The 27,246-nt window shown below is 49.7% G+C and overlaps 2 protein-coding genes and 1 long non-coding RNA gene across 3 annotated transcripts; 1 reads left to right on the top strand and 2 right to left on the bottom strand.

Moving 5' to 3' along the window:
• Positions 1 to 1,806: 1,806 nt before the first annotated feature.
• LOC146764010 (uncharacterized) lies at positions 1,807 to 3,354 on the bottom strand. The gene has a single exon (XM_085565564.1). It carries the CDS (start codon positions 3,026 to 3,028, stop codon positions 1,958 to 1,960), a length of 1,071 nt encoding a protein of 356 aa, XP_085421690.1. The 5' UTR covers positions 3,029 to 3,354; the 3' UTR covers positions 1,807 to 1,957.
• Positions 3,355 to 8,485: 5,131 nt separating this feature from the next.
• LOC146764009 (uncharacterized) lies at positions 8,486 to 9,834 on the top strand. Its single transcript, XR_014950972.1, has 2 exons — positions 8,486 to 9,287; positions 9,442 to 9,834. It is a non-coding gene; the product is annotated as an uncharacterized LOC146764009 (long non-coding RNA).
• A 6,090-nt stretch (positions 9,835 to 15,924) lies between these two features.
• LOC146764008 (uncharacterized) lies at positions 15,925 to 26,507 on the bottom strand. The gene is made up of 2 exons (XM_085565623.1): positions 26,435 to 26,507; positions 15,925 to 17,242 (listed from the first exon to the last, which is right to left on the bottom strand). Exon 2 carries the CDS (start codon positions 17,213 to 17,215, stop codon positions 16,391 to 16,393), a length of 825 nt encoding a protein of 274 aa, XP_085421749.1. The 5' UTR covers positions 17,216 to 17,242; positions 26,435 to 26,507; the 3' UTR covers positions 15,925 to 16,390.
• Between the last annotated feature and the right edge of the window lie 739 nt (positions 26,508 to 27,246).

Raw genomic sequence — 27,246 nt, 5'->3', positions numbered from 1 at the left:
AGTGTGGGATGGGGCTGGGAAAGCCCTGCCTGGGCTGTGCCAAGCAGGACACACAAGCCTTGACCCCCATCCACTATAAAACTCTCTCACTGAGACATTTAAAAGGAATGACAATAATTTGTGTCCTCTGAATTGGATGCACTGGAGCAATACTATCAAGAGTTTCTCAGGAGCTCTAAACAACAAAACAACCTTTACTGTGAAATTTAGAAAAATCAGAGAAACTTTGGCAAACGTTTTAATATCGCATTCAATCAACAAAAATAACAACTTCCCAAAGCATTAACTTGGCCCACTCAACTTCACAAACTCTTAGCCTGTTCAATTTTATGTTAATCAATATTTGCAAGAATACAGAAATAGAAGAAATAGATACAGAAAGAGAGAATAATAAGATACAGAGAAGCACACACACAGCTACCAACTCCTGGATTCCAGCAATGTTCAGATGGAAATTCCAAGAGGAGGTAGGGTCAAGATGTGTGCTTGCCTTGTGGTCAGCCTTAAATACCCTTTGGTCTTCCTGGGCCCTTCCCCCAGGTGGGACTTGGGGTCATTTGGTCACTCAGGAGCTGGGCTGGGGCTCCAGAGGTGACTGTGGAGCATTGCCTGTGCTGTGCCAGGGACTGGCAGACACTGCTGGGCTGGGAGAGAGGCTCTGGGGGGATTGGGGTTCCAGGGCAGGGCAGTGCTGGGGTTCCAGGGCAGGGCAAGGCTGATCCCGTCCCTTCCTCCCCTACACATGAAATGTTTTCAGCCAGCAATCTCCTCCAGTCTGTCACAACAGTCAATATTGGAGGTGAAATCCCAATATGGCCATTGCTATGGTTAGTTTCCATGGCAACCATCCCCAGCCCCTGTTGCTATGGTCAGTTTCCATGGCAACCATCCCCAGCCCCTGTTGCTATGGTCAGTCCCTGGGCAGCTCCATGGAGACCCCATGCCAGGGGTGGTTGCCATGGACACCAGCTCAGGCCTGGAGCCCGTTGCCATGGCAACCATTGGCACTCCCATCCCCAGGCTCATGGATCCAGAACCACAGAATTGTCTGAGCTGGGAGGGACCCATCAGGATCCTCGAGTCCAACTGCTGGCCCTGCACAGGACACCCCAACACTGCCAGCCTGGGCCTGGCAGCGCTGTCCAAACGCTGCTGGAGCTCAGAGAGCCCTGGAGCTGGGACCCTTCCCTGGGGAGCCTGGGCAGTGCCCCAGCAGCCTCTGGGCAAAAACCTTTTCCTGAGATCCAACCTCAACCTGCCCCGACTCAGCTGCAGCCGCTCCCTCCACTCCTGTCCCTGGGCACCAGAGTGAAGAGGTTCCCTCAGCCCCAGCCAGGGACCCGCTCCCAAGGCTGCTGCCATGGCCACCAGGGCTGGCACCAGCTGGGATGCTCCATTTCCAAGGGCCGGGGTTCAGGAATAGGATTCCCCAATTTCCTGCTCTCACTAAAACCCTGCTGGCGCTCGTTGCCTTCCCACCATCCATTGAAGGAAAAAAGGGAAAGATCCCAGGCTGGGATAAGAACAATTTATTGGGAACAGCAACAAAATAAGGAACAAACAGAAGCAGAAAAAATATTGACAACAGAAGGGGTAAGAAAAACTACTTGCAGGGAAAACTACATCACCATCAATTGTATCTTCCTGGCCACATGTTTCCTCCTGCATGGAAAGAACACCCTTCTCCTCAGGGAGAAAGAAAGAGTCCCTTTCCTGCCCCTGGCACTGACCTGAGGTGGGAGTGAATGTAGTGACAGGGCCATGGCCAGACCCTCATGTTCTTCAATCCCATATCAGGTCATTGGCAGGGGCAGGAAAAGGCACAGGTGTCTTCCCAGCACGGATCACAGGGAACATGGATCACCAGGGCTCTTCCCAACAGGGTCCTCCAATGGGGGATGAAGCTGGATCAGTGCACAAAGCTTTTCCTGCACCTGGGGCATTTTCAGGACTTCCCTTACTGATGGCTCCGTTGGTGTTTGGTCAAGTGAGAGCTCTGGCTGAAGCTCTTCCCACACTGGGCACACTCGTAGGGCCTCTCCCCAGTGTGCCGGTGCCTGACAAGGTTGCACTTGTGCTTGAAGCCCTTGCCACAGTCGGGGCAGAGGAAATGCCTCTCCTCGGAGTGAATCCACTCATGAAGGAGGAGATGGGAGCTGCTGTTAAACCTCTTCCCACAAGTGGGGCACATGTAGGGCCTCTCCCCGGTGTGGATGCGCTGGTGCCTGATGAGGTGGGAGTTTTGCTTGAAGCCCTTGCCACAGTCGGGGCAGTGGAAGGGCCTCTCATCCTTGTGAATCCGCTGGTGTCTGAGGAGATCAGAGATGCTGCGAAACCTCTTCTGACACTCAGGACACTCGTAGGGCCTCTCCCCAGTGTGGATGCGTTGGTGGATGATGAGGTGGTAGCTCCAGCAGAAGCCCTTCCCACACTCCCCACACTCGTAGGGCCATTCCCCAGTGTGGATCATCAGGTGTCGTTTCAGATTATTGATCTGCCTGAAGCTCTTCCCACACTCTGAGCACTCGTAGGGCTTCTCCCCATAATGATGCGGCTCAGGGACCACCAGCTCCGAGCTCTGCCTGGAGCTCTGTCCACCTTCCTGGCCCAGAGTGGGTCTTTCCTCCTCAGAGCACCCTGGGTTGGGCTTGCAGCCCCTCCTCCTCTGGTGTTGCTGGGGATTTTCCTCCCTGTTGGATTCCTGCGCTGTGGAGTTGCTTAAAACAGCTTCTTCCATAAGGTTCTGCTGCAGGGATTTGTCCTTCCTGGTCTCCATCCTCAGCTCCCGCTCTGGGGGAGGAAGGACAAGGAGAGGATGGGATTTGCCTCCATGCCACAGGAAAGGGTAAGGAGATCCCCCCAGTGCGTCCCCGGCAGGAGGGCACCAGCAGCGGGGCTGTCCTGCAGCTGGGGGCCAGGCTGGGCTGGGAGATGGAGCAGGAGAGAAGGGGAAAGGGGCACTGACTTCCTCCTCACCTGCCTCAGTGTCCCAGGGCATCTTCCTCTTCCTCGCAACCTTCTTCTCCATCTGGCAAATGTTTTGGTACGGGAAATCCTGTTCTGGGAGGAAAACAAGTGATGAGCACAGTGAGTTTTGTACTGGCTTCAAAGCAAACCAGGGGGAGAGTCTAAGCCAGAATGACAATTGAATAAGAAAATTAAGATCAAAGCAATGATACAGAAACACTGGTTTAAACTCACAGAGTCAGGATATAACTTGACACCCGTTGCTCAGGGTAGTGGTAGCAGTCTGATGAACTGGTGGCTGCAGACCGGCTGGAGTGATGAACGTGATTCTGTCAAAGCAGTGATCCTGTAGAAGGGTCTGGTCTTCCTCTGAAGGTCCAGTGGTGCTTATGGAGCTCTTGTCCTCTGGGAATCCAGTAGCCAAGGTGGTCGTGGTGTTGCAAGGGTGAGATTATATCCAGGCAGGAATGCTTGGTTCCTCCCCCTGGGCAGAGCATCCCACAATGGGATGATGTAATTTTATCAGTCCTGCAGTGACACTCAATGGCCCATTAAGAGAAGATAGCCCCTGGAGGGCGTTATCAGGGCTGAGCCATGGAAGAGATAAAGAACACTGCCCCACCTGTTGATAACAGTTTATGGAGATGGGGACTGAAAACACTTTTGGTTACATCTGACATTGTAACCTGAAACAGTGAGGCAATCCCTGCTCTGGGTGGTGGGTGAACAGCACCCCCCTTACCCAAACTGGCTCAGGTGTAAAACCCCCACCCTGGGAAGGCCACGCACACAGGGGACAATGTCACACTTGCCCCGCCCCAGGGGAGATTTCTGTCCCTGTCACTCCCTTGCTTTCCCCCCTTTTCTCTTTCTTTCCATCTCTCTCTACCTCACATGTACTGTTCAATAAAATCCACTTTGGATTTGGTCTCCTGAGCTCCTTAATTGGGGCCGAGGCATCTATCTAAAAATTTTGTTAACCAGATTGCAACATTATTTTGCACAGTGACTTCAGGGCACTGTTGTCTGATCCCAAGTGCCTTTGACAACAGCCTTGTTCCCTCCACTGAGGAGCTTGTGGCTCTTTCTGGAGGAAATCTTAGAAACTTCAATGCAGCTTCCTCTTGAAATGAACAGGGTCTATGCCTTTATTAGTGTTCAGCTCTTTATTAAAAAGTCAGCTCAGCAGGGGGTGTTGTAGCTTCTTCCGGTAGCTGAAGGGTGAGAAGGCTGCAGAGTCTGTCCCTGGAGTCTCCGTGGCACGCTGGAAGCCAGAGGTGAAGAGGTGTCCAGTCTGTATCTGAAGTCCCGATCCGCAGAGTGTCCTATCTCCTTTCCTCCTGGCACACTGGTAGCCGCAGGGTGGGGGGACGTGCAGAGCCTGCTGCCAAGGTCCAGCAGCAGCTATCCCTCTCCTTCCCTCCTGGTAACACCAGGAAGAGTGTCTGATTCCTTGTGCCTGCTTCCCACAGCCCAGTCCAATCTGGTTCTCTGCAGGTTATAGTGACAGGTTAAACACAGACTAAGGATGGGGTTCCCTTTTCCCCAACCAGCACACCCATCCAGCCCCCTCCACTGTGCCCCTCTTTTTCATTTTGGGGTGTTTTTCATCCCCAAAAACCCTCTCCCATGATTCCACTGGCTTATTTTGCATTCTAGTCCTAGTTTGGGTGGGGGTGTAGGTGATTCCCAGGAGCGATTAGCTAATTAACATTTCAATGTCAGTACTTAGTTCGAGCCAAGTGTCCCTGCCAGGCTGTTTTGTTCATAACACACTGAGCAACTTTTGGGAGAACTTATGAGGAAAATTGCTTTTGTGGGTGGCCATTGTAAAGAAAATATTTTGTTGTCCTTCTCTGAAAAGTTTGTTAAAATCACTGGAGGAAAGGGAACAAATGATACCAACGAGACTGACAAGGATCATTCACCACGCGGTGAGGAACACAAGGCTACTAAAGTCCTACAAGAAGCCCAGCTCAAGTAGCTAAATTCCCAAATAACTCCTGAATTCACGGGCTTTTGGGGGAGAAGCATTATTTTCTTGGTCCCTGTCACCTTTGTGACAGCTACACAGACCTTTCCCTTCCTTTTAATAATCTGTATTGGGACAAATTTCGACTTTTCTTTAATCAGAACCTGCCAGCATCTGAGCTGGAACTGTGCTGGAACTGATGAAATTTGGAATTGCCACAGAATTGCCTCTGTTGTTGGTTTATTAATGTTTGGGATTTGTTTGCATTTTCAATACAAGTGACTTGTGGGAAGAGCAAATCTTCCTCAAGGCATTTTATGGAGGGTTAAATTTGATTTCTGCTGAGTTTGTTTTGTCCAGTGCTCAGAGGATGCTCAAGGGGTCTCTGGTTTTGGTTTGTCCCTAATTTTCTTCCAATTTGTCTTTATCACTTAAAAGCACTTGAAAAATAACTAAAATTGTTATTGACCAGAGATGTCAAAAGTCCCACCATTTAAGAGGTATTTGAGGTGGAATTTACTGTTTGGGAACATATTCTGGAGGATTTGTGGGATCTTGGGGGATATCTGGTAGTATTCTCCATATCTTTGCACTCCAAATAACAAGGTGGATTTGTCTGTCACCTCAAAATGACTGAATCCCACTGGAAACCCCTCAATCTAACCCCAAAATTGCTCAATCCCACCTCAAAATGGCTGGTTCCCACCTCAGCCCCATGCCAAAATTACTCAATTCACAGTCTCCAGGATGAGATGGGGTTGGAAGGAGATTGGGAGAAGTGAGATCCAAATTTGAGGTTGTGGGATCAGAATTGTGTGGGGCTGGGTGGTTGTGATTTATTTTGATAATAAATAAAACGATCAGAATTATTGATTTCTGTCCCATTCATTTTCTGTCAGTTCTGGTTTGCTTTTCAGAGTGCTGCCTTCTCAGCTGATTTTGTGACCTCCTGTCCCAGACTGAAAAGCAAGATGTGTTCTATTTGCCATCTGCATGGCAGTTGTCCTGTGTTAAGTGGGCAGTTTTCCTTATCTCTTCCACAATCAATCCTCCCTCAGGGAAGACATCTGCTGATAATGGGCTATTGAATGTCACTGCATGACTGATAAGAACTGTTGTGAGATGCTCCACCCAGAGGGAGGAGCCAAGCATTCCTACCTGCATCCAGTCTTGAGATTCTGGCCCACCAACACAGCTTTTCTGGGCTGGATTTTCCAGAGGAACAGCTGCCTCTTGCACTGCCTCTTCCGGAGAAGACACTCTTCTCTACAGGATCACTACCTCCAACAGAACCACACCTATCACTCCAGGAGGACTGCAGCCACAATTCCAATTGGACTGTGACCAACAACCTGTTCAACAGAGTGTCAGGTTGTATTCTGGCTCTCTCAGTGTTGTTCTGGTTCACTGCATTGTTCATATTTTCATCTTCTTCCCTAATAAAAAACTGTTATTCCTCCTCCCATATTTTTACCTGAGAGCCCCCCTTAATTTCAAATTTATAACAATTCAGAAAGAAAGAGCCTACATTATTTCATTTCAGGGGAGGCTCCTGCCTTCCTTAGAAGACACCTGTCTTTCCAAACCAAAACACCTCCTTTCTCTCCTGCCTTCCTTTGCCTGCTCTGTTTCTCTCTCAGTGTCTCCCTTGAGCCAGGGAAGCTCCCACCAAAGACCCTGCCCTGATTTCATTCCCAATCCATGAGATGCAACAACCATGGGTGAAGTTAGGAAGGCTGGTAGTGAAATGTCACTGTAGGATCTTGCTCCACTTGGATTGTGGCTCCTAGTTAAGAGCTTTGCCTTCAAGAGCAGGAACATCTTTTCCTGGCTGGGAACTGGAATTCCAGCCCCTGGGAGTGTGTGCCATGGATCCCAGAGGGGCATTCCTGAGGCTCCCAGGGTGCTGCTCCTGCCGTACCTCCCAAGGAGCTGTGCAGGGCAGGGGACAAGGTGCAGCAGCTGTGTTGGTGCTCAAGTGCCACAACGGCCCCTGGTTCCAGGAGTTTCTGCACTGCCAACAGCGGTTCCTGGGTTCCATGATGCCCTGCTGTGTCCCCATGGATATTTGGTGCCATGAAGTTCTTCAGTGTCACAATGCCCACCTCGCTCCATGAGCTTCCACAGTATCCGAATGCCCTCCTTGGATGGGCAGTGTCACCATGGACCATTGGCTCCATGCAGCCCCGCTGGGTCACCATGGACTCCTTGGTTCCATGAGGTTCTGGGGGTGTCTCCATGGTCTCCTTGGATCCACAGTGTCACAATGGACCACTGGATCCATGTGGCCCTGCTGTGTCACCATGGCCCCTTGGTTTCATGGGTCCCCAGGGTCACAATTGACTCCTTGCTTCCATGTCACACCCTCAGTGCCAAAATGGCCAATTTGTTCCATGTGGAACACAAAAGATTGATAGAAACATTGAGCAAATCCTGCTTAACACAGCTGGGAACATCTGTTTGCATTCCAAAGAGAGGTTAAAGGTGAGGCTGGCACCAGCAGCTTCCATCTGCAACAGAGATCCAGGGAAAGGACAGGGACAGAGAATTCAGCTGGGAGACTCAGAGAATTCTGCTTCCAGAGATCATTTCTGGTCACACTGTCCCTTGTAGAAAGGTGACACCATTCCAGGCAGCCTGTACTGAGCAGGTGGCTCCTGAGTGGGGTTTGTTGTTCAGGAAACCTGCTCAAGCTTTTCCATTCTTTCTTTCTCAACAGGAAAACTTCTCCTGGACGTGTGTGCAAGCAGAGCCCTTAGGAGAGCAGGTGGGACATGGTGTAATGGGCTGGGACATGGAGCTGCAGAGCTCAGGGACAAGGTTCTGCTGCAGGGCACAGGGATGTCAGTGCCAGGTGGGCAATGTCAGACATGGTAAGGCTGGGGGTGAGGAGCAGCTTGTCCAAACAGGGTCAGCCCTCAGGGGGCTCATTCTTCTACATGCCCAGACCTCCTAAGGAGACAGTGAGCATCAAGATCACTTCTATCAGCTCTTCTCTGAACTGGAAAATAAAAAATACTCTGTTAAAATAAATAATTAATGTTCCATTAAATCTCTTTTCTTAAAGGATCTTTAAACTGACTCCAATCTGCTGTACAGGGCCTGAAAACTTGTAGACAATTGCAGGAAGAGGAAGCCCGCCCCACCGAGGGCTTTGTGTACTTTAATGAGCCCTACAATGGATCTTCAGCTGAGTCCAGGACCCTCAGGCACTGAGAGAAAGCTGAAGAAGCTGCTCATGAAGTCAGGAGCAAAACTCCAAGTCCCTTGGAGCATCACAGAGCCCCAATGAGGGCAGGGACTGCCAAAGGCTCCCAGGGACTGGGGAGAGCAGATCCTTGAGGCCAGGATTGCAGGGAGCCCAAGGCTCAGAGCAGGGAACTGCAATGCTGAGCAAGGCCTGGGCTGGCTGGGGGAAGCAGAAAGGCCAAGCCCTGAGCCCAGCCTGGCACAGCAGGGCCTGTCCCTCACGGGTGGCTCGGGGCTGTTTGTGCGGCAGGGGGATGTGAGGGGCAGCAAGGACAAATGCCAAAAATCTGCAACCCCTGCCAGTCTCCTCAGGGAGGGGCACGGGAGAACCAAGGTGCAGCCCCTCTGTCGTGGTTTGACACAGAAAGAGAATTTTTTTCCCGAAGGAAGAGGTCAATTTAGATATTGACCAATTGAAAGTAGACACGCCTCTGAGAACACAGAGGGGTGAAAGCAGAATTCCCAGGGGAACTCGCTCTCTTTGGTTCTGGTCAGCGTGCAGTGCAAACCTCCCCTGCCCAGCCACGAGCTGGGTGGGGGAGGGGAAGCCCCCATGGCCTGAAAGGTAGGCCCCAAGGGTGGTGGAAGGACCGGAACTGGGCTGGCCCCTGCAGATGGAAGGGTGGAAGAAATCTGGGATGTCTCCATTTCCCCCCCCCCCGGTTTCTCTCCGGAGGGGGAGAGAGAAAGAGACGGCAGCGATCCTGTCCTGTCAGCAATTCCACCACAAGGAAGGAGGAGCGGGGGGAGCTCCAAGGTGCCCAGTTGTGTGGGAGTTGCTGGATGTCCGGGCATCGAACCATCCCTGGGAGTTCAGACTTTTAACCCTTTCTTGAGAAAATGAAAGCTTTGTGAATTTTCCTTTCCCCTCCTCGGTTTGAAAGAGAGGAAGAGGGACACCTTGGACCCTGGGATGTTGGAAGGAGGAATTCTAGAGGGGAGGGGGACAAGGAGTGGCTTTTGGCTGGACTTTTCCGTGTTAGCCACAACCTGAACCAATCTTCTCCTTCAAGAGGGACTGTGTTTTGGGAGGATGCCAGTGAGTCAAGAGACCTGCTTCGGCTGGGAAAAAGACAAAATTGGAGTGAACAGAGAAAAGGTTAGGGGGTTTGTGGTGGTGCCCCCTTGCCCTGGAAAGGAAAGAGAAGAGAAGAAGATCTCTGTTCTTGAGCCCTCAGCCCCAGGGGAAAATGGGGGGGACTGTGGTCCCAAACAATGAAAAACTGAACTGTTGTTTTCTCCCCTCTTGGCAGGGCATCCTTGAAAGGAAAAATCCTAAAGGCAGTGACCATCCATGCATTGTGGTGAGAGCACTGTGCATGGCAAGGAGAAGGGTCACCATGGCAAACTTTTTCTCCGGGCGGTGCCATGTGTGACATGGAAACACAGGATGTGGAGCTGTGTTTCTTGGGGGGTCTGTGGCACAGGAGAGACTCTGTTCCCTTGATGGACTAAGTGTCGATTGTTTGGAGGGTGGAAACCTGATTGGGGTCCAGATTGTGTCTCACTGTGGTTTGTTGGAGTTGGGTGGTGGGGGGAGGAATGTTTTGCAAGGTTTTAATTTGATCTTTGTGTGTTTTTTTTCTCCTTCTTTAGTTTTCTCTTTTCTTTTGTAGTAGTAGTTTAATAAAGTTTTTTTTCTGTTATTAAGCTTGGCCCTGCTTTGCTCTATTCTAAATTCCACTTCACAGCATTCAAGGGAGGGATCACATTTTCATGGGGGCACTGGCATTGTGCCAGTGTCAAACCATGACAACGGTCTATGTGCCAATTCCCGTCCCCCCCATTTCCCACACCACTCAGGATTTCTCACACCTGGGTCTACTCCTGGGTCAGGGGTCTCTTCAGCCCCTCTAGAAATCTCAGCCCTCATTCTAGAGAGACTGCAGACTGTAGAGAGAAAGCTTACCAGATTAAACACCAGGAAGATGGTCTCTTTAACAGTCAGGGGAAACGGAACATTCTCTAATAGGTAGCTGAGAGATTCAGAGGAGAAGAAGGAAAGCAACATCTGAAAAGCCTCATCCCCTGCTTCCCCTCTAACAAACTGGCTGCACAACCATGACCATGAGCCATGCATTCCTGGAACAGACTTCAGCACCTTCATAAACCCCTGAAAGCCATTACACCCAAGCCCAACCTGATGGATATTCTGGTCAGTGGCCTTCTACTGCAAAAACTACGTATTAGGGACAATACTGGAGTTATTCCTGGATAAGAAAATAAACCTAGGGACCATAGAGGGATTAAGATCTCAAAAAAACCCTAGGGACCAGAAACACATACAGGCCTCCACTCTAAAAAGACACTATGAATTCAAACAACAAAGCCAGTAACTGCTCCATACTAACACAAAGTAATTGGAAGCAAAATATGATTAGAATGAGTTTGTTTTTTTTTTTTTCCCTCTCTCCAGCCATGAAATGGGAAGCAAAATATTTGTCCTAGTTCAGAGCAAATCTGGGAGAAAAACCTCTGGAAGGAGCCCCCAGAAAAGAAACCCCCATGGCCCCTCCCCACCCACCTGATTCGGGAAGAATTTTCTCTGAGAGAAGTGGAAAAGAACCTGTTTATTTAACAAACAAAACCCTTCCCAGCACTAAAAAAATGAACAACAACAGATGACAACAAAACTCTTTCACCACTCTGCAGAGATGACAAATCCAGAAAGTCTCTCCTGGGGGTGGTCGCCCGGGTCTGGGCGCTGGGGATTGCTCTGGGCACTGGGGATGGCTGCTGCAGATCGCAGAGCGCAGGCTCCCGGTGCTCCTCGGTGTTTCCCAGATCCCAGTCCGGAGCAGGTTGGATGGTATTCAGGAAGAGGAAAGGAAAAGAAACAGTCCAGGGAAAGAACTGGACTGCTCAGCTAAACTAACTAGGAAGCAAAGGCAAAAGCAGAAGCAAGCCAAGCAAGCCAAGTAAAGCAAAAGCCAGCCAGCACTGGCCTCTTCTAGACAGCAGACCACGGGGGGAGGTGAGCCGGCTGATAACAAGGCAAAACAAACCTTCACTTTCAGAGTCAGTTCTGAAAGCACAGAACAGAATATCAAACATAAACAGAACCCACGATTGGAGATACAAACACCAGAACCTCACCCTGGGACATTCCACCCCTTATCTCCATATCTTCAACATCATGTAAAAACTTCATCAAGTTAAAACTTCCATCTTTCACTTACTCATACACATTTCCTTCCATCTCAATTACTCAAACCTTCAACACTTACACATTTCCTTCTATTTCACTTGCTCAAACCTTTGACACTTACACATTTCTTTCTGTCTCATGTCTGTGTGTTTTCATGCGCAGACACTGGCAGCAACATCCAGCAAACAGTGATATTTGCACATGAGTCTCACCCCACAATCAGATCCCCCTGAGGTACACATCGTGTTGCTCCATCTCTCTGCATTATCCACCATGTACAACCTGGTCCCTGAGCAAAGACAATCCCACAAATGGGTTTGTCTGTACTCAAGGCAGAATTGATCCACACTGATTTCCCTAACAAACCTCTGACATGTGCCACTGGGACTTCATGAACTATACTCAGGGGCTCAGACTGGGCAGGACCTGCTCGATTGGTGGAACCTCAGCTGTTAACTAACCAGGTGACCTTTGCTAAATGCTGCTCCCAATTTTTGAAAGATCCCCCACCCAATGCTTTTAAGGTGGTTTTTAACAGTCCATTGTACCTCTCCACTCTGCCTGCAGCTGGTGCATGGTAGGGGATGTGGTACACCCACTCAATGCCATGTTCCCTAGCCCAGGTGTTGATAAGGCTGTTCTTGAAATGAGTCCCATGGTCTGACTCAATCCTCTCAGGGGTACCATGCCTCCAAAGGACCTGCTTTTCAAGGCCCAGGATGGTGTTACAGGCTGTAGCATGAGACACAGGGTAGGTTTCCAACCATCCAGTGGTGGCTTTTACCATGGTGAGCACGTAGCGCTTGCCTTGGCGTGTCTGGGGCAGTGTGATGTAGTCAATCTGCCAGGCCTCCCCATACTTGTACTTGGACCACCGCCCACCATACCACAGGGGCTTCACCCGCTTGGCCTGTTTGATGGCAGCACAGGTCTCACAGTCATGGATCACCTGAGAAATACTGTCCATGGTTAGATCCATCCCTCGGTCTCGTGCCCACTTGTAGGTGGCATCTCTGCCCTGATGGCCTGAGGCATCACTGGCCCATTGTGCTCATAGCAACAGCCACTGGTTGAGGCTCACAGTCTGGTTTAGCTGCTGGCTTAGGCTCACAGTCTGGTTTAGCTGCTGGCTTAGGCTCACTGTCTGTTTTAGCTGCTGGCTTCGAGCCGGGGCTGTTGGCTGCAGCCTGAGTGACTGGGATCGCTGCTGATTTATCTCCCTGCCCCCCTTCCTCTGTCTGCTGCCCTACAGTATCTAGCAGGGTGTGATAAGCACATGCCAGGGCCCAGCTTGCTGCAATATTTTTCTCCTCAGACTTATCATGGCATTTCTCTTTCAGGTACATTGCCACCTCAGCTGGATTCTGAATTTGTTCACATGGGAAGTCCCAGGCTTTAGGGTCAGAAAATTCCTTTAAGATCTGGCCCATATGCTCCCATTTCTTTCTTGAACTCCCTCACATCTCCTGAGTTGAGAGGTACCTCCACATAACTATTCTCAGAATTTGGGTTGGTTGTCCCTGCTGACCAGCACTGGGGTTAGGGATCATTCCCAAAGCTACTTCCCTTCATGGATATAGAGCTTGCCCTTCCCTTTCTCTTTCCCCCCTTGTTAGACTATGAGTAACACAGCAATTTTCCTCAGGGACCGGCTCTGGGATTTCTACCTCTTGGTTATCAAAATCTCCCCCTTGATCTAAATCGGGGTAGACTGCGGGTGGTGCTGGTGGGGGTGGAGGAGGAGGATGTATGTATGGTAGAGGGGGTGCAGTTGGAACTTCCTCAGGCTTTTTATTTTTCTTTTTCCCTCCCTGGGTGCTTCAGGCAAAAAGTTTTGCTCTTGCTTCCCCCACTATCCAGAGAGCAGCATACTTGCTCTCTTCCATATCAAAAGGTTCTCTAGAGTTTACATAAATGTTTAATGCCTGGCAAATCCAGTCCTTGAAGTTTCCAAACACTGGCCAAAATAAATTATCACTACAGATTTGTTTTCCTCCCCATTCTTTTATACAATAATGTATCATTTTTGCCCTATCCTTCCCTTTCCTTGAAGGATATTCATCCCAAGATTTTATCATTAGACCTAACGGACTGTCAGGGGGGATCTGGGGAAGCGTTACCGGGGTCCCCGTCCCCATGGAAGCAGAGGGCTTGCTTTTCCTCTGTCCCATCTCCCAGGACACCTTCAGGCACACACACACTCGCGGCCCCTGTTGGTGCCCAGCCCCTCGCGGGCTCTGCAAACCGCACTACTCAGAGCTCTGCCCGTGCCTCGTCCTACAAGGACGTCTCACGCGTTATGTCCTGGGATCCCAGCCCAACCCAGCGGATCCCCACTTTTATACTCACGCTGTCCTGCGTCTTCGCCCGGCTTCGTGCACAAAGATTACGGGGTTACTGGTATCCCTTGTGCTCAATACCGAATTTGGGTTTGTCGGTAAGGGTCTGGGAAGGAAAAGCCTGCACCAGAGCCGCTGCAGAGGCAGCAGGGTGACTCCCTGATTAGGAATTCCCACCCGGTCGCCCTTATCCGAGTCACGGCACCAAATTTGTTATGGACAAATTCAATTGGGGAGGCTAATTATCGATAAATCAATTAACAAGAATTTATTAAGCAAGTGGTATTAAGCAAAAGAACAGCGCTGGGTGGCTGGGGAGCCTCTGCTCTGCCACGGAGCACCTTCCCCCTTTGACCTTTTTGTTTTTATACGTCCCGGTTGACGTATTTTCTCTCGATGCACTCTGCGTCGGTGCAATTGGTTGCTGGGGGTCTTTTTTTCTGCCCTTGGAGGTCGCAGGAATGAAGGCTCCTCATCTTCCTTGCAGATTGTCCTTGGCCTAAAAGTTAACTTGTATATAATTAGTTACACAGTCTTCTATGCTAGTTGCATTCCCTACTCAGTTCAAATTCTTGTCTCCTTTAACACTCATTTTGATGAACAAAGACCATTTTATTTATTACACCCACTCTCTCCCAGTGCCCCCCAGCGTGTCCATCTCTCTGCTGCCCTCGAGCTCCCAGCCCGGCCCCGGCCGCCTGCTCCCATCCAGCTGAGGTGGTTCCAGGGCCAGCAGGAGCTCTCTGTGGTGGCCACCGACGTGGTCCCCAACGGGGACTGGACCCACCAGCTCCTGGTGCTGCTGGAAACCCCAACCCAGGCTGGGCTCACCTCCACCTGCCAACAACATCAGCCTGGAACAACCTGTGAGCTGGAACTGGGGTATGGGGGAGGAACTGAGGGTGCTCGGAGAGCCACTGGGATGTGCTGGGAGAACCTGGGAGGGAGTTGGAGAGAGCCTGGTTTCAACTGGGAGAGGAAGTTGGGGGTTTAGAAGGGCTAAGAAGGGGTTTGAAGGATACTGGGGAGGGTGGGATGAGGTTCTGGGGGTCCTGTTGGGCACTGGGAGGGCGTTTGGGTGCGCTAGGTTTAAGTGGGAGGGAATAGAGTGAGCCTGAAGGAGCTGGATGGAGATTGGGGATGGAAAAGCAGAGATTGGGATGAGGTTGGTTGTGCTGGGAAGAGACTGGGAGGGCTCTGGGTGAGTCCTGGTGGGGCTGGGAAGGGACTGGGATAGGCTTTAGGGGTCCTGGGGCAGTGGGGGACGACTATAAGGAGGCTGTGGGATCCTGAGAGGGACAGGAGGGGCTTTGGTGGGTCCTGGGGAGGTCAGGAAGGGATCAAGAGGGAGGTTTCAAGGGATCCTGAGTGGGCTGGGAGAGACTAGGAAAGTGCTTGGAGGGGCTTGAGTGTCTGTGAGAGTTTTTAGGAGATCCTGACCCCTGCGGACCACCCAGAGATGTTGCTGGATGCTGCCGCAGCAAGATGCTGACAGGAACTGGAGACTCCCAAATTGGGCTTCGTCTTCCTGGCACTGGGGATCGGGTTCTACCTGTGCAAGAGAGTCTGGGGGGTCCCGTGTGTCGTGTCCCCCCTCCTCTGGAATGTGTGTGCTCCCCGGGGCCCCCAGCCTGGTGTCACCCCCTTTTCTCTGCCCACAGAGCTCCTGAGCCGCCGGCGGCCGCAGCCGCTCCCTGTGACCTCGGGCCTTGCCGGGACCCCCCCCGCTCTATCCCCACGCTGATTTTGGGAGGGTCGAGTGTCCCCCAGCCCTGCTGTCACTCTGCCCCTGCCCGCCTGTTCCCAGTGTTCCCAGTAAAGCTTCCCAGTTAAACCCAGCCCAGTTCATGGGGGCACTGGGGAGGGACTTGGGGGGACCCCACGGCGGGGCCGGCCCTGGGCAGGGAGGGCGGGTCCAGGTGGGGAACACTGCCTGCTGCGGGTCTGCCCGGCAACTGGTGAGTCATCAGCCCCGCTCTCGCTGATTGGCTGACTCTTCTCCACCGCGTTCTCTCATTGGCTGAGGAGAGGCCCGGCAGTGCAGAGAAGGAACGGGAGAGATCCCGCCCCGAGCACCGGCACGGGGACAACAGACCCGGCCTGGGCACAGGGAGGGAATTTATTACCAACCAAACCACGGCAGCACCAGGAGAAGGGAAAGAAATCCCTCCAGCACCTTCCCCCACCCAACGGGGATCACCCACAACAGGGTTATCCACCATGGAGAGACGGGGACATCCCAGTTTAGAGCAAAGCCAATTTTATTGAGTGTACCAGGTGTTTATACAGGGATTTACTTGTATGGGGCTTATAGAGGGCTCTGTTTTTGGTAACAATTTCCCATTGGTTACACCTTCTTGGTGACATCCAGTAACCTGGGAACATTTATGTTATCACAAAGACTCACACCATGTTGCCTGGTCACTTCTTGCCCAGGGAGACTTCAAGTGTGTCTGTGTCTCCCACAGTTTCTGCTCAGTCAGGCCTCAGATATCAGGCCCCTTGATCAGCTCCATTGCTTTACTCTCTGTTTTATTCCCCATACCGGGGCACCAGGGCTCTGCCCCACGGGGGTCACTGGGGATCATCCAGCCTGGATCCTCCCATGGGGGATGGAGCTGCAGCAGCACACCAAGCTCTTCCCTCACTCTCTTCCCTCACTCCAAGCTCTTCCCAAACCCTCATCCCTCACTCAGGGCACTCACAGGGCTTCCCTTAGTGGTGCCTCCGTTGGTGTGTGGTCAAGGCTGAGCTCTGTGAGAAGCTCTTCCCACACTTCCCACACTCATAGGGCCTCTCCCTGGTGTGGATGCGCCGGTGCTTGGTGAGGTGGGAGTTTTGCTTGAAGCCCTCCCCGCAGTCGGGGCAGTGGAAGGGCCTCTCCTCTGTGTGAATCCGCTCATGGAGGAGGAGATTGGAGCTGGTCTGAAACCTCTTCCCACACTGGGGACACTCGTAGGGCCTCTCCCCAGTGTGGATGCACTGGTGTGCTCGCAGGCCTGAGCTCCTCCCAAAGCTCTTCCCACATTCCAAGCACTCATAGGGCCGTTCCCCAGTGTGGATCACCTGGTGCTGGATCAGGCCAGACATGTCTTTGAAGCCCTTCCCACATTTCCCACACTCGTAGGGCCTCTCCCCGGTGTGGATGCGCCGGTGCACGGTGAGGTCGGAGTTGTGCTTGAAGCCCTTCCCACAGTCGGGGCAGCGGTAGGGCCTCTCCTCTGTGTGACTCCGCTCATGTCTGAGGAGAGTGGAGCTTCTCTGAAACCTCTTCCCACACTCCCCACACTCGTAGGGCCTCTCCCCAGTGTGGATCCTCTGGTGCTGGACCAGGTGGTCGCTCCGCCTGAAACCCTTCCCACATTCCAAGCACTTGTGGGGCTTCTCCCTGCCATGAGGCTTCTTCACCAGCTCCGAGCTCTGGCTGGATCTCCGCCCGCCTTCCTGGCTCAGGGGGGCTCTTTCCTCCCCGCAGCTCCCTGGGCTGGGTTTGCAGCTCCTCCTCCTGCAGCATCTCCGGGGCTTTTCCTCCTCCTCCATCCAGCCACGCCCTGGAAATGACAAATCCTGATTTGACAGAAAAACAAGAGAAAAGCTCCTTGTACTGGAGGTTCCTCCTTGCCCAAGTTCATCTCAGGAAGTCACTGGGAATCCTGTGTCTATAAGAACCTACAAAACACCAAGATTTAGCTCAAAAATCCTGCAAACTTCAAGACACAGTACAAAACCTCCCCAAACATAGCAGCTCAGCAAATCCACCTCCAAAACATAAAGATTCAGCTGCCACATAAAACCAAAGCACCAACATTTAGCCCAAGCAAGCTCAGAAACAAGAAGATTCACCCTGTGAAAATCGTGGATCCCCCTCCACAGTCACCTGCTGCATGTGGGGGGAGCAGCGCTCCTGGGGCTGGGGGGAGGCTGCAGACACAGGGAGGGGTGGAACCTTCTGCTGCTTCCTCTTTCTGCTCCGCCTCCTCCTCCTCCTGTGTCTCTCCTCTTCCTCCTGCTATTCCTCCTTCTCCTGCACAATCCCACCCTCCCCTGCCACCTGCATCTTTTGACCATTCTGTTCCTCAAGCCTGCTTCTCCTTCCCTTCTCCTCCTGCCCCCAGGCCCAGCACCCACTGCCGGCTCCCTCTTCCCCCCAGCCCCACAGCATCCCAGCGCAGGGGCAGGGATGGAGCTGGGGCAGGTCGGGCTGGGGCAGCGCTGGGCTCTCGGCCGCTCCCGCCCGCACTCGGTCCCCACTGCAGCCGCTCCCGCCAGGACAGCGCGGGGGGGCCCGGCCTTGGCGCTGCCCCACTCCCACCTCCCCAAATTCCCCTCGCGGGGCCATGGGGCCGAGGGGGGGCGCAGGTGGGGTCCAGGTGGGGAATGCTGAGATAATTTCAAGAGTGGGTCCCCAAGAAGAAGAATTGGAATTTGTGGTAGACACAGGGGCAGAATTAACCTTTCTGTTAAATATTCCAAAAGGTTATAGTGTAAGCAAAGATACCATAATAGTAACAGGAGCAAAAGGAGAGAGTTTCACAGTACCCGTTATTAAAAATGCGGTAATAGAGGGAGAAACTAAATTTTGGATGAGGGATGTTTTCTTGGTCCCAGGGGCAGGTAGCAATTTATTGGGATGAGATTTACAGGTGAAATTAGGAATAGGGGTTGTTCCAGAAGATGGGAAGATGACAGCTAGACTTTTAAAACTAGGCCAGGAGGATGGAAGAAGAATTAACAAGGAAGTTTGGGCTGGGGAGGGAAATAGGGGAAGATTAAATATTGACCCCATAAAGATCACAACTGAGGAAAAAAAAATTGTCCCATATGTGTACGGCAGTATCCTGTATCTTTAGAAGGACGGGAATGTTTAAAGCCAGTAATAGAAGGACTAATAAAGGATGGGACATTAGAACCTTGTATGTCTCCCCATAATACCCCAATACTCCCAGTAAAGAAGCCTGACGGGAGCTATAGACTGGTACAAGCCTTAAGGGAGGTTAACAAAGGAACTCAGACCCGCTATCCAGTGGTACCAAATCCTTATACTCTTTTCAGTAAAGTTCCTCCCCAGCATCAGTGGTTTAGTGTAGTGGACCTTAAAGATGCCTTTTGGGCTTGCCCATTAGCCCAGGAGAGCAAGTTATCTTTGCTTTTGAATGGAAGGACCCACTAACTGGAGAAAACAGCAATTAAGATGGACAAAACTATCACAGGGGCTTATAGAATCCCCAAACTTATTTGGACAAGCTTTAGAAACAATACTACAAACTTTCCACACTCCCCCTGAAATACAAATTATCCAATATGTGGATAATCTTTTACTTTCTGGGGAAGCTGAAGCTGAAGTTAGAGAGGCTACTATAAAGCTTTTGAATTTTCGTGGGGAAAAAGGATTAAGGGTATCAAAAGGGAAGCTGCAATTTGTAGAATCAGAGGTAAAATATCTTGGACACTTGCTTAGAAAGGGTAGTTGGAAGCTCAACCCAGACTGAAACACAGGGATTCTATCCCTTCCCCCTCCCTCTTCAAAGGGGGAAATCAGAAAGATACTCAGATTATTGGGATATTATAGATTGTGGATTGAAGGATATACACAGACAGTAAAATTTTTGAATAAAAAAAACTGACAGAGGGAGATGATATAAAATGGATCAAAAAGGATAATGAAAAATTAAGAAAAAAGAAGTTAAAACTAGCCCCAATATCAACTTTAAGCTTACCTTCACTAGCAACACCCTTTCATTTGTATGTAAATGAAAAAAAGGGGGTAGCTCATAGGGTTTTGTTTCAAGAGTGGGGAGGAGTAAAGAGACCCATGGCTTATTTATCAAAGATGTGGGATCCAGTAAATCAAGGCTGGCCAGTGTGTATTCAAGCTATAGCAGCTACTGCAATCCTAGTAAAGGAAAGTCATAAACTGACTTCTAGAGGTAAATTAATTGTGTGCACACCTCATGCAGTACTAAATTTCTTCCAATTTGCATTGTGATTTTTATCTTGAAATACATAACTTACAGTACTCTAGGATTGAAAAACTAGTTTACAGCTGTGACATAGCAAAACCTGCTATTAATTTGAGTCAATGCAGGCTGTTCAATCAAGTGTTCTCAGTGTGTAAAGTTAAACTAAAGGTAACACCAGCTGCTTGGTAGGTCAATGAGAAACAATTTTCCTTCCAACCAGTCCTTTTTCATGTACCCAAATGTGTTTTGCTTTCTTCGTTTTTTTGTTTTGTTTGTTTGCTGTTTTTTCTGGAAGTGCTAACTACTTGCAGTGTATCTAGAAGAGCAAATAAAATTGTGCATACAAAACACTTGTAAAAAAATAGGGCTCATTTTTTCCCACAATGGGAGGTGGCTACATATAGAAAAGGGAAACTACAAAGCTAGATGAAGAAAAAGTTTCAGTATCTTCTAATGTAAACAATTTGTTACTTCCAGCATCACAGTGGGTTTGTGACACACACATATGAAAAAGATGGTGAGGGAGATCTCTGTTTACTACAGTTTCCTATTTCTTGAATGAGTTAGAGAGCTATGAAGCAATTGTGATTCCTTGTGTGGATTACCCAGGCCTGCAGGGAGGGCTTGGCCATGGTTCCCTCTGTGCTGCAGGCAGCCCTGCAGCGTGGCAGCAGTGGCTTGCCTCTGGTGAGTTTGCAGGCAGGGTGCTCCAGCACTGCAGTGCCCAGGGGCAGTTTCCTATTTTGACACCAAAGCTTAAATTCAAGAGTGCCTCTTCCCATCCAGTTATTGTTTGTACTGTAAGAACCTCTTCAGAGAGTGTCTCCTGGCAGTCAAAAAGAGAGTATTGCAGAGATAAATTCCTTACTTGCTGTCTCCCCCACTGTATCCACATTTTGTCTATTCCCTCTTCAAATTATAGATTTGCAAAACTCATGCTCTGTGTCCTCAGATGCCCTTCCCAAATCAAACCTTGGCTTCTTTGCAAATTATATTGCACTAACAAGCATTGCCTTAAATTTTTTATTGCAGGCAAGATCACTTCAGAAGTAAGTTTTTCTTTACCTTGTTCCTACAACCCTTTCAAGCTTGTGAATGGAAAATTGTGACAGCAAAATAAGTCTTTAGTTTTAGCACTGTCAGCTGTGGGTAGCTGGTAGCCCTTGGTGGAGGGTGCCGTGAATTAAAGGCCTGCAGAACACACATAACAACAGTAATTAAATTTGTAAGGAAGTTGAAAAAGGAGGGAGAGGTGATTGGCAGACTCACCTCTCCAGGATGTAGGACTAATGTTAGAAAGTGGACTGATATTGGAATGTGGATGTTGAAATGTGAAGAGAGAAAAAGAGGGCGAAACAGAGAGAAAGGGAGAAGAGAGAAGAAGAGAGAAAAAGAGAAAGAGAGAGAAAGGGAAAGAGAGAGAAAGAGAAAGAGTGAAATACCCCCCAAAGTCCCCATACCGCAGCTATCTGTAAGTTCTCCCCCATTCCTGCTAGACAGAGTGACAACAAGGGGAGGGGAGTGAGGAAGTACAGTCAAAGGCAAAGCTGTGATAAAGAGGGAGAGCTGGACCACCAATAGAGATAAGATCAAAGCAGAGATAGCTGACTCTCACAATGTGCTTTATTTTTTTAAACAAGACTTCTTTTTTTTCCTTCTGATTTTTGTTGTTAAGGAAAGGAGGCTTTTGTTCTGAAGAATGGGTCTGTAAGACTAAAACAGTTGGATGTTGCCTAAAAAGCAAAAAACCAAGAGATGTGATACATCTTGTGTTACATTTGGGCTAGTCTTTTTTTTATTTAACTAAGTATAGCTCACAAGAAGAAGAATTGGCCTCTGCAGCGATGAGCACAGCTGGATACAAGAAGAAGAAGCAGCTATAGAAAAAGTTTTTAGTTAAACCCAGAAAGTTTTGAAGAAAACTAATAGTGAAAGTTAATGCAGTATTGTTTTTCTTTTCTTTTAACACTGTGTTATTAAAAAGTCCTTTCCAGGTACTACTAAAGCATCAATCCCAACTATGGAAAAGAGGGTGAATTCATGCCAGCAAAATAAAAGAATTTGTGAAGAAACGTGAGGAGTGGACTATCACATCTAAACTGGGTGATACCAAATTAACTTTCAACCAGGACTGGGTGGTAATGGTTTGGGAAGACCCAAATGATCCAAGGCAGGTACAAAGAATAACACCTAACTGAGAAATAAGGCAAAGCTTGCATCACTGGTTCTAAGCCCTGCCTGAATAAGCCCTGAGACGCCTCCGACACCTCCTTGGCAGAGGAACACTGCCACTTCAAACAGGAGGATCGGGAGTGTTTGAGTCAAAGAGTTCTGATAGTCTGGCCTTAGCCTGTGACTTGTACAGGCAAAAAGGGAAATTGCCATTAATACTATGCTGTATACTTTATTTGATTCATCCCCATATTGGACATGGCAGCTGGGTTATAAGTGAATGTTTAAATTATGAGAATAATTGGCATTGTAGCTCACAAAATCTATGTTCTCGTGGCAAGAAGTATTGAGTACTGAATCAATCCCCTATACAGAAAGACCTCAAAAACTGAAGTAAATAAATTGCTTTTGTAGATGGGGATTATCAATGCCTGTGGACTGAGAGATACCTGAGGAATGGTGGAAAACCACAGTTAAAAGGTGTCAAAAACAATTTGCCTGGAAATGAGTAAAAAAGGAGTGACAAGGGAAACAGAGGGCAAGCCTGGATTGAGCACTGTACTCACCAGCGAGAAGATCACACGTACCTGCTGTGGGCAGCAGCCCCACAGGCAGGGGAGGTGGGGGTATAAGCCATGCCAGACCTCTGTCATTCCTGTTTCTGTCTCTCATTTGTTGTCTTTTCCCTTCTGAGATAGCAGCAAGATCGTGTCACAAATGCTACAGAAAGTATCACATGGAAAGAAACCAAAGTTCCTTTTTGTTACACACACCCATGTCAACAGCCACTGTTATAACCCATCCAAATTAAGTACCTGCAGGAAAAAGGGGGAAAATTATCACATTACAAAGAACTTAGGGAAAAGTAGTAATACTTTGGGCATGGAATGTCGAAAAGGAGAGAGATGGATTTGTTTTACATTTGATCTTAGAAATATAGTCCAAGATTCGGTAAAGAGACAGTTAGTAAAAAAAAAAGGTAAAACAAGCACAGCAGTCTAGCTCTGTGTTAACCCCAAATTATATCCTCAGTCATATTAAATGACTCCAAGCAGTTATAGAGAAGATAATAAACAAAGCTGCTCAGGCATTGGAATTAATATGGAGTCTGCAAAGCCAAACATCACCTGCAGTGCATTAAAATAGGTTGGCTTTACGCTATTTATTGGCTAAAGAATAGGGTGTACAGATTGTTGAAAATAGATGGCAATGAGGATGTCATCCTGGAAAAAACAAAGGATATCAGAAAAAAATTATGACCCAGGTATCAGTCCAAAAATGGGAAAATAACGTTAAAAACTAGCAGGTGGGGTAATGTATTGAGAATGGGATGGTGGAAGAAATTAGGATTCTTCCTTTTATGTGTTGCAAGTATTTTGATATTTCTTCTTTGTTTAATCCCATGTTTTATTTGATTACCAACAGAGTCCAAAGAATGCAAGAGGACAGGAAATATTCTTTATAAATCATTTGTCTTGAGCAGTAAGAGGTGGGATTGTGAAAAATGCATATTTATGATTGGCTTTTCGCAAATGGTACAATGAATATTATATCTGTCATGTTAGAAAGTTATGCTGTATTAATTCCCTTACGTATTGTGTTAAGTGTAGTTTTAGGTTACAACATAATGTTAAAATAGAGATTATGTATGTGGGGGGAGTTTTCTTTTTAGGAATGAGATGCTCCCTTCGAAGAACACCTAAATCTTCCAAAGGAGAGGAATTTATAGCTTCTTATCAGGAGAAGCTAATTTCTTCAGGCCTTGCTCAGACTTGAAGACACCAGGGGATTAAAGGGAACAGTTGACATACAACAGAGTTTCTTGTTTAGAACAGAATGTATGCATAACCATGAAGGATGTATGAATATGCAACAAGTGTCTTGGTTTAAGGGTGATTCCTTTGTTCACAAGTCAAGCTTTTCTTGACTTAGGGTCTGAGAGCATCTGGACGTCTGTAATTCTTTGCTCTTTTTGTCTTGTAATTGTCCTAACTCTAATTGTATTATTATTTTTAAAACCATTTTATTACTATTAAACTTTTAAAATTTTAAAAACCAAGTGATTAGAGTTTTTCAAAATTTTCAAAACTAGATGAGATTTAAAGGTGACCCTTTAACTCATGAACAATAAATAGATGATTTGAAGGAAAACAAAAAAGCAGCAGGTTGTGGGGGGGGCACAACTGAGGCTGCTGAAGGCTGCTGTGGAAGAGAAGCTGCATTCCAGGCACCCAGGAGGAGCTTCAGAAATGCAAATTAACACTGCTGGGGCAAACTGGGGACAATGTACCTGGCTCTTCTTGCCTGGGGCAGGAATTGGCTGATTCCCTCTGCCCCTCACCCCAAGCTCTGCCTGCTTGCACAGATGGAATCTGCACAGCTGAAGGCAGAGCCCATGCTGAGGATCTCTGACTCTGCAACAGAAATGGCTGAAGCTGCAAAGGGAAACAGCAAATGGAGAATGTTGTGAAAACTTCACTAAAATAAGGGGGGGAACATCCCTCTGCCCACTCCAACATCTGCTGTCACTGTCTGTGCTGTACAGGGTGTATCAGAGCACTGGGGGTTTTGCTAGAACAAGTTCAGGGAAATCAGTTGGAATTCAAGTATATGATGAAGGAGTAAGAAAAAAAATGGTCAATTGATGCAGCCCCAGCTTGAGGGAGCGCCCAAACATGGGGAAAAGATGAACGGCCACCAGAACAAATCCTACAACACCATGGACCAGCCCCTGGGAACCAAAACGATTTTGTGAAAAATGCATGTTATATGGCTCTGTGCAGATAGTTACTACATGTATTATGTTATAATGATAACTTGTGCTGTATGAACATCTTAATAGTATGGTAAACGTAGCTTTGTAGATAAAATTAAGCTTTAGTACTTAAAAGAGAAAATATGCATGTGTGTGGTGGGGGGGGGGTTAAGGAATGAGAACACCTAAATTCGCTCAAGGAACACCTAAATTCTCCAGACAAGAGGAATTTATGGTTTTCTTACTAGAAGAAGTTAATTTCTTCAGGCCATGCTCAGACTGGAGGATGCTGTGGGGATTAAAAAAAACAGCTGACATACAACAGACAGAGTTACTTGTTTTAAATAAAATGTATGCATAACCATGAAGGATATAAGAATATGCAACAGTGTATTTTTTTAGGGGTGATTCCTTTATTCACAAGGTATGCTTGTTGTGGCTTAAGTGCCCAAGAGAGCATCCGGACATCTGCAAGTCTTTGCTTTTTAATGTCTTGCAATTGTCCTAACTCTAAATTTTTATTAGTCTAATTGTATTCCTACTTTTATAACCATTTTACTAGTATTAAACTTCTAACATTTTAAAAACCAAGTGATTGGCGTTTCTCACAAATTCATATCAGGAGACAGAGAACCCATTTTTCATTTAAATGGCATAATTTGATTACAAGCTGTCCTCGGAATAAGAACCAACCAGACAGCTCCAGCTCCTGACCTTCCTGCCGACCAAGCCACTGAAATGAGGAACACAACATTTCACCAGGGGATGGGATCAGATTATCTGTTAGCAGAAAAAGGAGGAGTTTGTGGAAAACTAAATGGCTCAAACTGCTGTTGGCAAAGAGATGACGAGAAAACTGCTAAAAATTATAAGAAAGGAAATAGGAGAGCAGTTTATGTATTGGTCCAAACATGGAAAGGATGGGAATGGGACACGCTTTCCTGGCTCCCCGGCACACCAGGGGTTAAACGAATGCTGTTTCTCCTCTTCTGTGCTGCAGCAACTCTCATCTTTTTACCATGCTCCACACCTTGGCAGTGCAGCTCATCCAGCAGCTGAGCCAGGGCATGCAGGTGGCAGCCAGGCCTCCTGATCCACAAACGGCTACAAAAGGACAGGGAATGAGGGCACCGAGAATAATCCCAAAACCAAAGAGGACCCGGGAAGGACAAAACAGAGTCAAGGAGTGAATCTGCCTGGACATAGGGCCGGGCACTTGTAGATAAGGAAGCAACGAAAGAATCCATCAGTTCCAATAAATGTTACAAATTGACCCAGACAGCTGCTCAAAGTCCCGCTACATTCCCGAACTTCGAGGAGAAGAACAAAGACTTAACAGAGCCATGAATATCGGCTGCTATACAAAAGGAGGGTGCACATTAACGAGGGCAGGCTCCAGGCGCATCGGGAAGTCGGAACCTTCCAAGGAACTCAGCCGGTGGGCAAAGGCAGAGGGAGATCGGCCGGGAAAATGAGGATAAAAAGGAGGCTGCGGACTACAGCCACGGCAGAGAGCGCACGGCAAATGCCCCACGGCCTCTGCCCCTGCTCGGCAATAAAGTCACTTTGACAGGACTCCTCGCTCTCCGCCGGGCACACGAACCTCCGGCGACGGGAATTTCCCCGCCCGCTCCCGGCCGCGGGGCAGCCCCTCTGTCCTACCCACAGCAGCCGGGCCGAGCCAGCGCTGCTCCGGCAGCGGCTCCTGCCCGGCCCCGGCGGGAAGGAGACCGCGGGCAGCCGCTCCCGCAGCGCCCTCAGCCCGGGGCCGGCACGGGCCGGACACGGCACCGGCGAGCCGCCGGAGCCCCCTGCCGCCCCCTCCGCCCGCAGCCGGCCCCGAGCCCCCGCAGAGCCCAGCGCGGCTCCCACCTGCGCCGGGGCCGCCTCCGAGCTCCGCCGCCGCCGCCTCACCGCGCTCCGGCCGCTGCCGCCGCTGCCGGGCCCGCGCAGCCGCTCGGCCAATGGCGGCGCTGCGCGGCCACGGCCGCCCTCAGCCCCCCGCCGGGGCCGCGCCGCGCCCCGCTCCCACCAATCAGCGCGCCGCAACCGCGACTGACGGCACCGGCGGCCAATGGCAGCGAGCTCGGGGCGGGCTCTGCGCACGGCCCCGCCTCGCCCCGCGCTCTCGGCGCCCCCGGGCTGCGTGAGGGGAAAGCCGGAGATGAGGAACAGCCCCGGCACGGGCCCGGCCCGAGCCGGGATTGAGCTGCCCACACAAACAAACTTCTCCGCGCCTCCCGCCACGGCTTTCCCGGCCCTGCGCCTCCCGTGCCTCCGCCTCTGCGGGAAGCCCAGGAGCCTCACTTCTCCTGCCCCTCGTTAGCGCATCAGTGCTTCGCTTTGATTTCCCCCGAAAAGGGAAACCTGCCCCAAGCCCTGTGGGTGGGTGGGGCAGGGGAGAGATTTCTGGCAGAAAACTCCAAAGACGCGGAGCAGGAGAAGGAGAAGTCAGTGCAGAGCCTTAAATGCAGCTTTCCCCACGCCTCCCTGCTCCCAGCTGCACCTCCTCCCCCGGCAGGGCAGGAGACAGGGAATGGGGCCATGCTCAGCTCATCCCCCGGGGCTTCTCCCTCTGCTCAGGGACAGGAGTCGTTCCCTGCTGCACCCTGCGCTCTCTCCCGGCCGAGACTTCTCCAGGAACTTCTCGGAGCGGAGTCCATCCCCTGGGCACAGCCCCCTCC

Source organism: Lonchura striata, chromosome 36, assembly GCF_050655825.1.
Source record: "Lonchura striata isolate lonStrDom1 chromosome 36, ASM5065582v1, whole genome shotgun sequence".
Taxonomy (NCBI): Eukaryota; Metazoa; Chordata; class Aves; order Passeriformes; family Estrildidae; genus Lonchura; species Lonchura striata.
Note: the sequence above shows the minus strand (reverse complement) of the source record. Positions and strands in the feature narration are given on the sequence as shown.

What these genes read in the sequence shown, in the direction of transcription:
- LOC146764010 (XM_085565564.1), bottom strand. Translation starts at nt 3,028, where the DNA reads ATGGAGAAGAAGGTTGCGAGGAAGAGGAAGATGCCCTGGGACACTGAG.
- LOC146764008 (XM_085565623.1), bottom strand. Translation starts at nt 17,215, where the DNA reads ATGGAGGAGGAGGAAAAGCCCCGGAGATGCTGCAGGAGGAGGAGCTGC.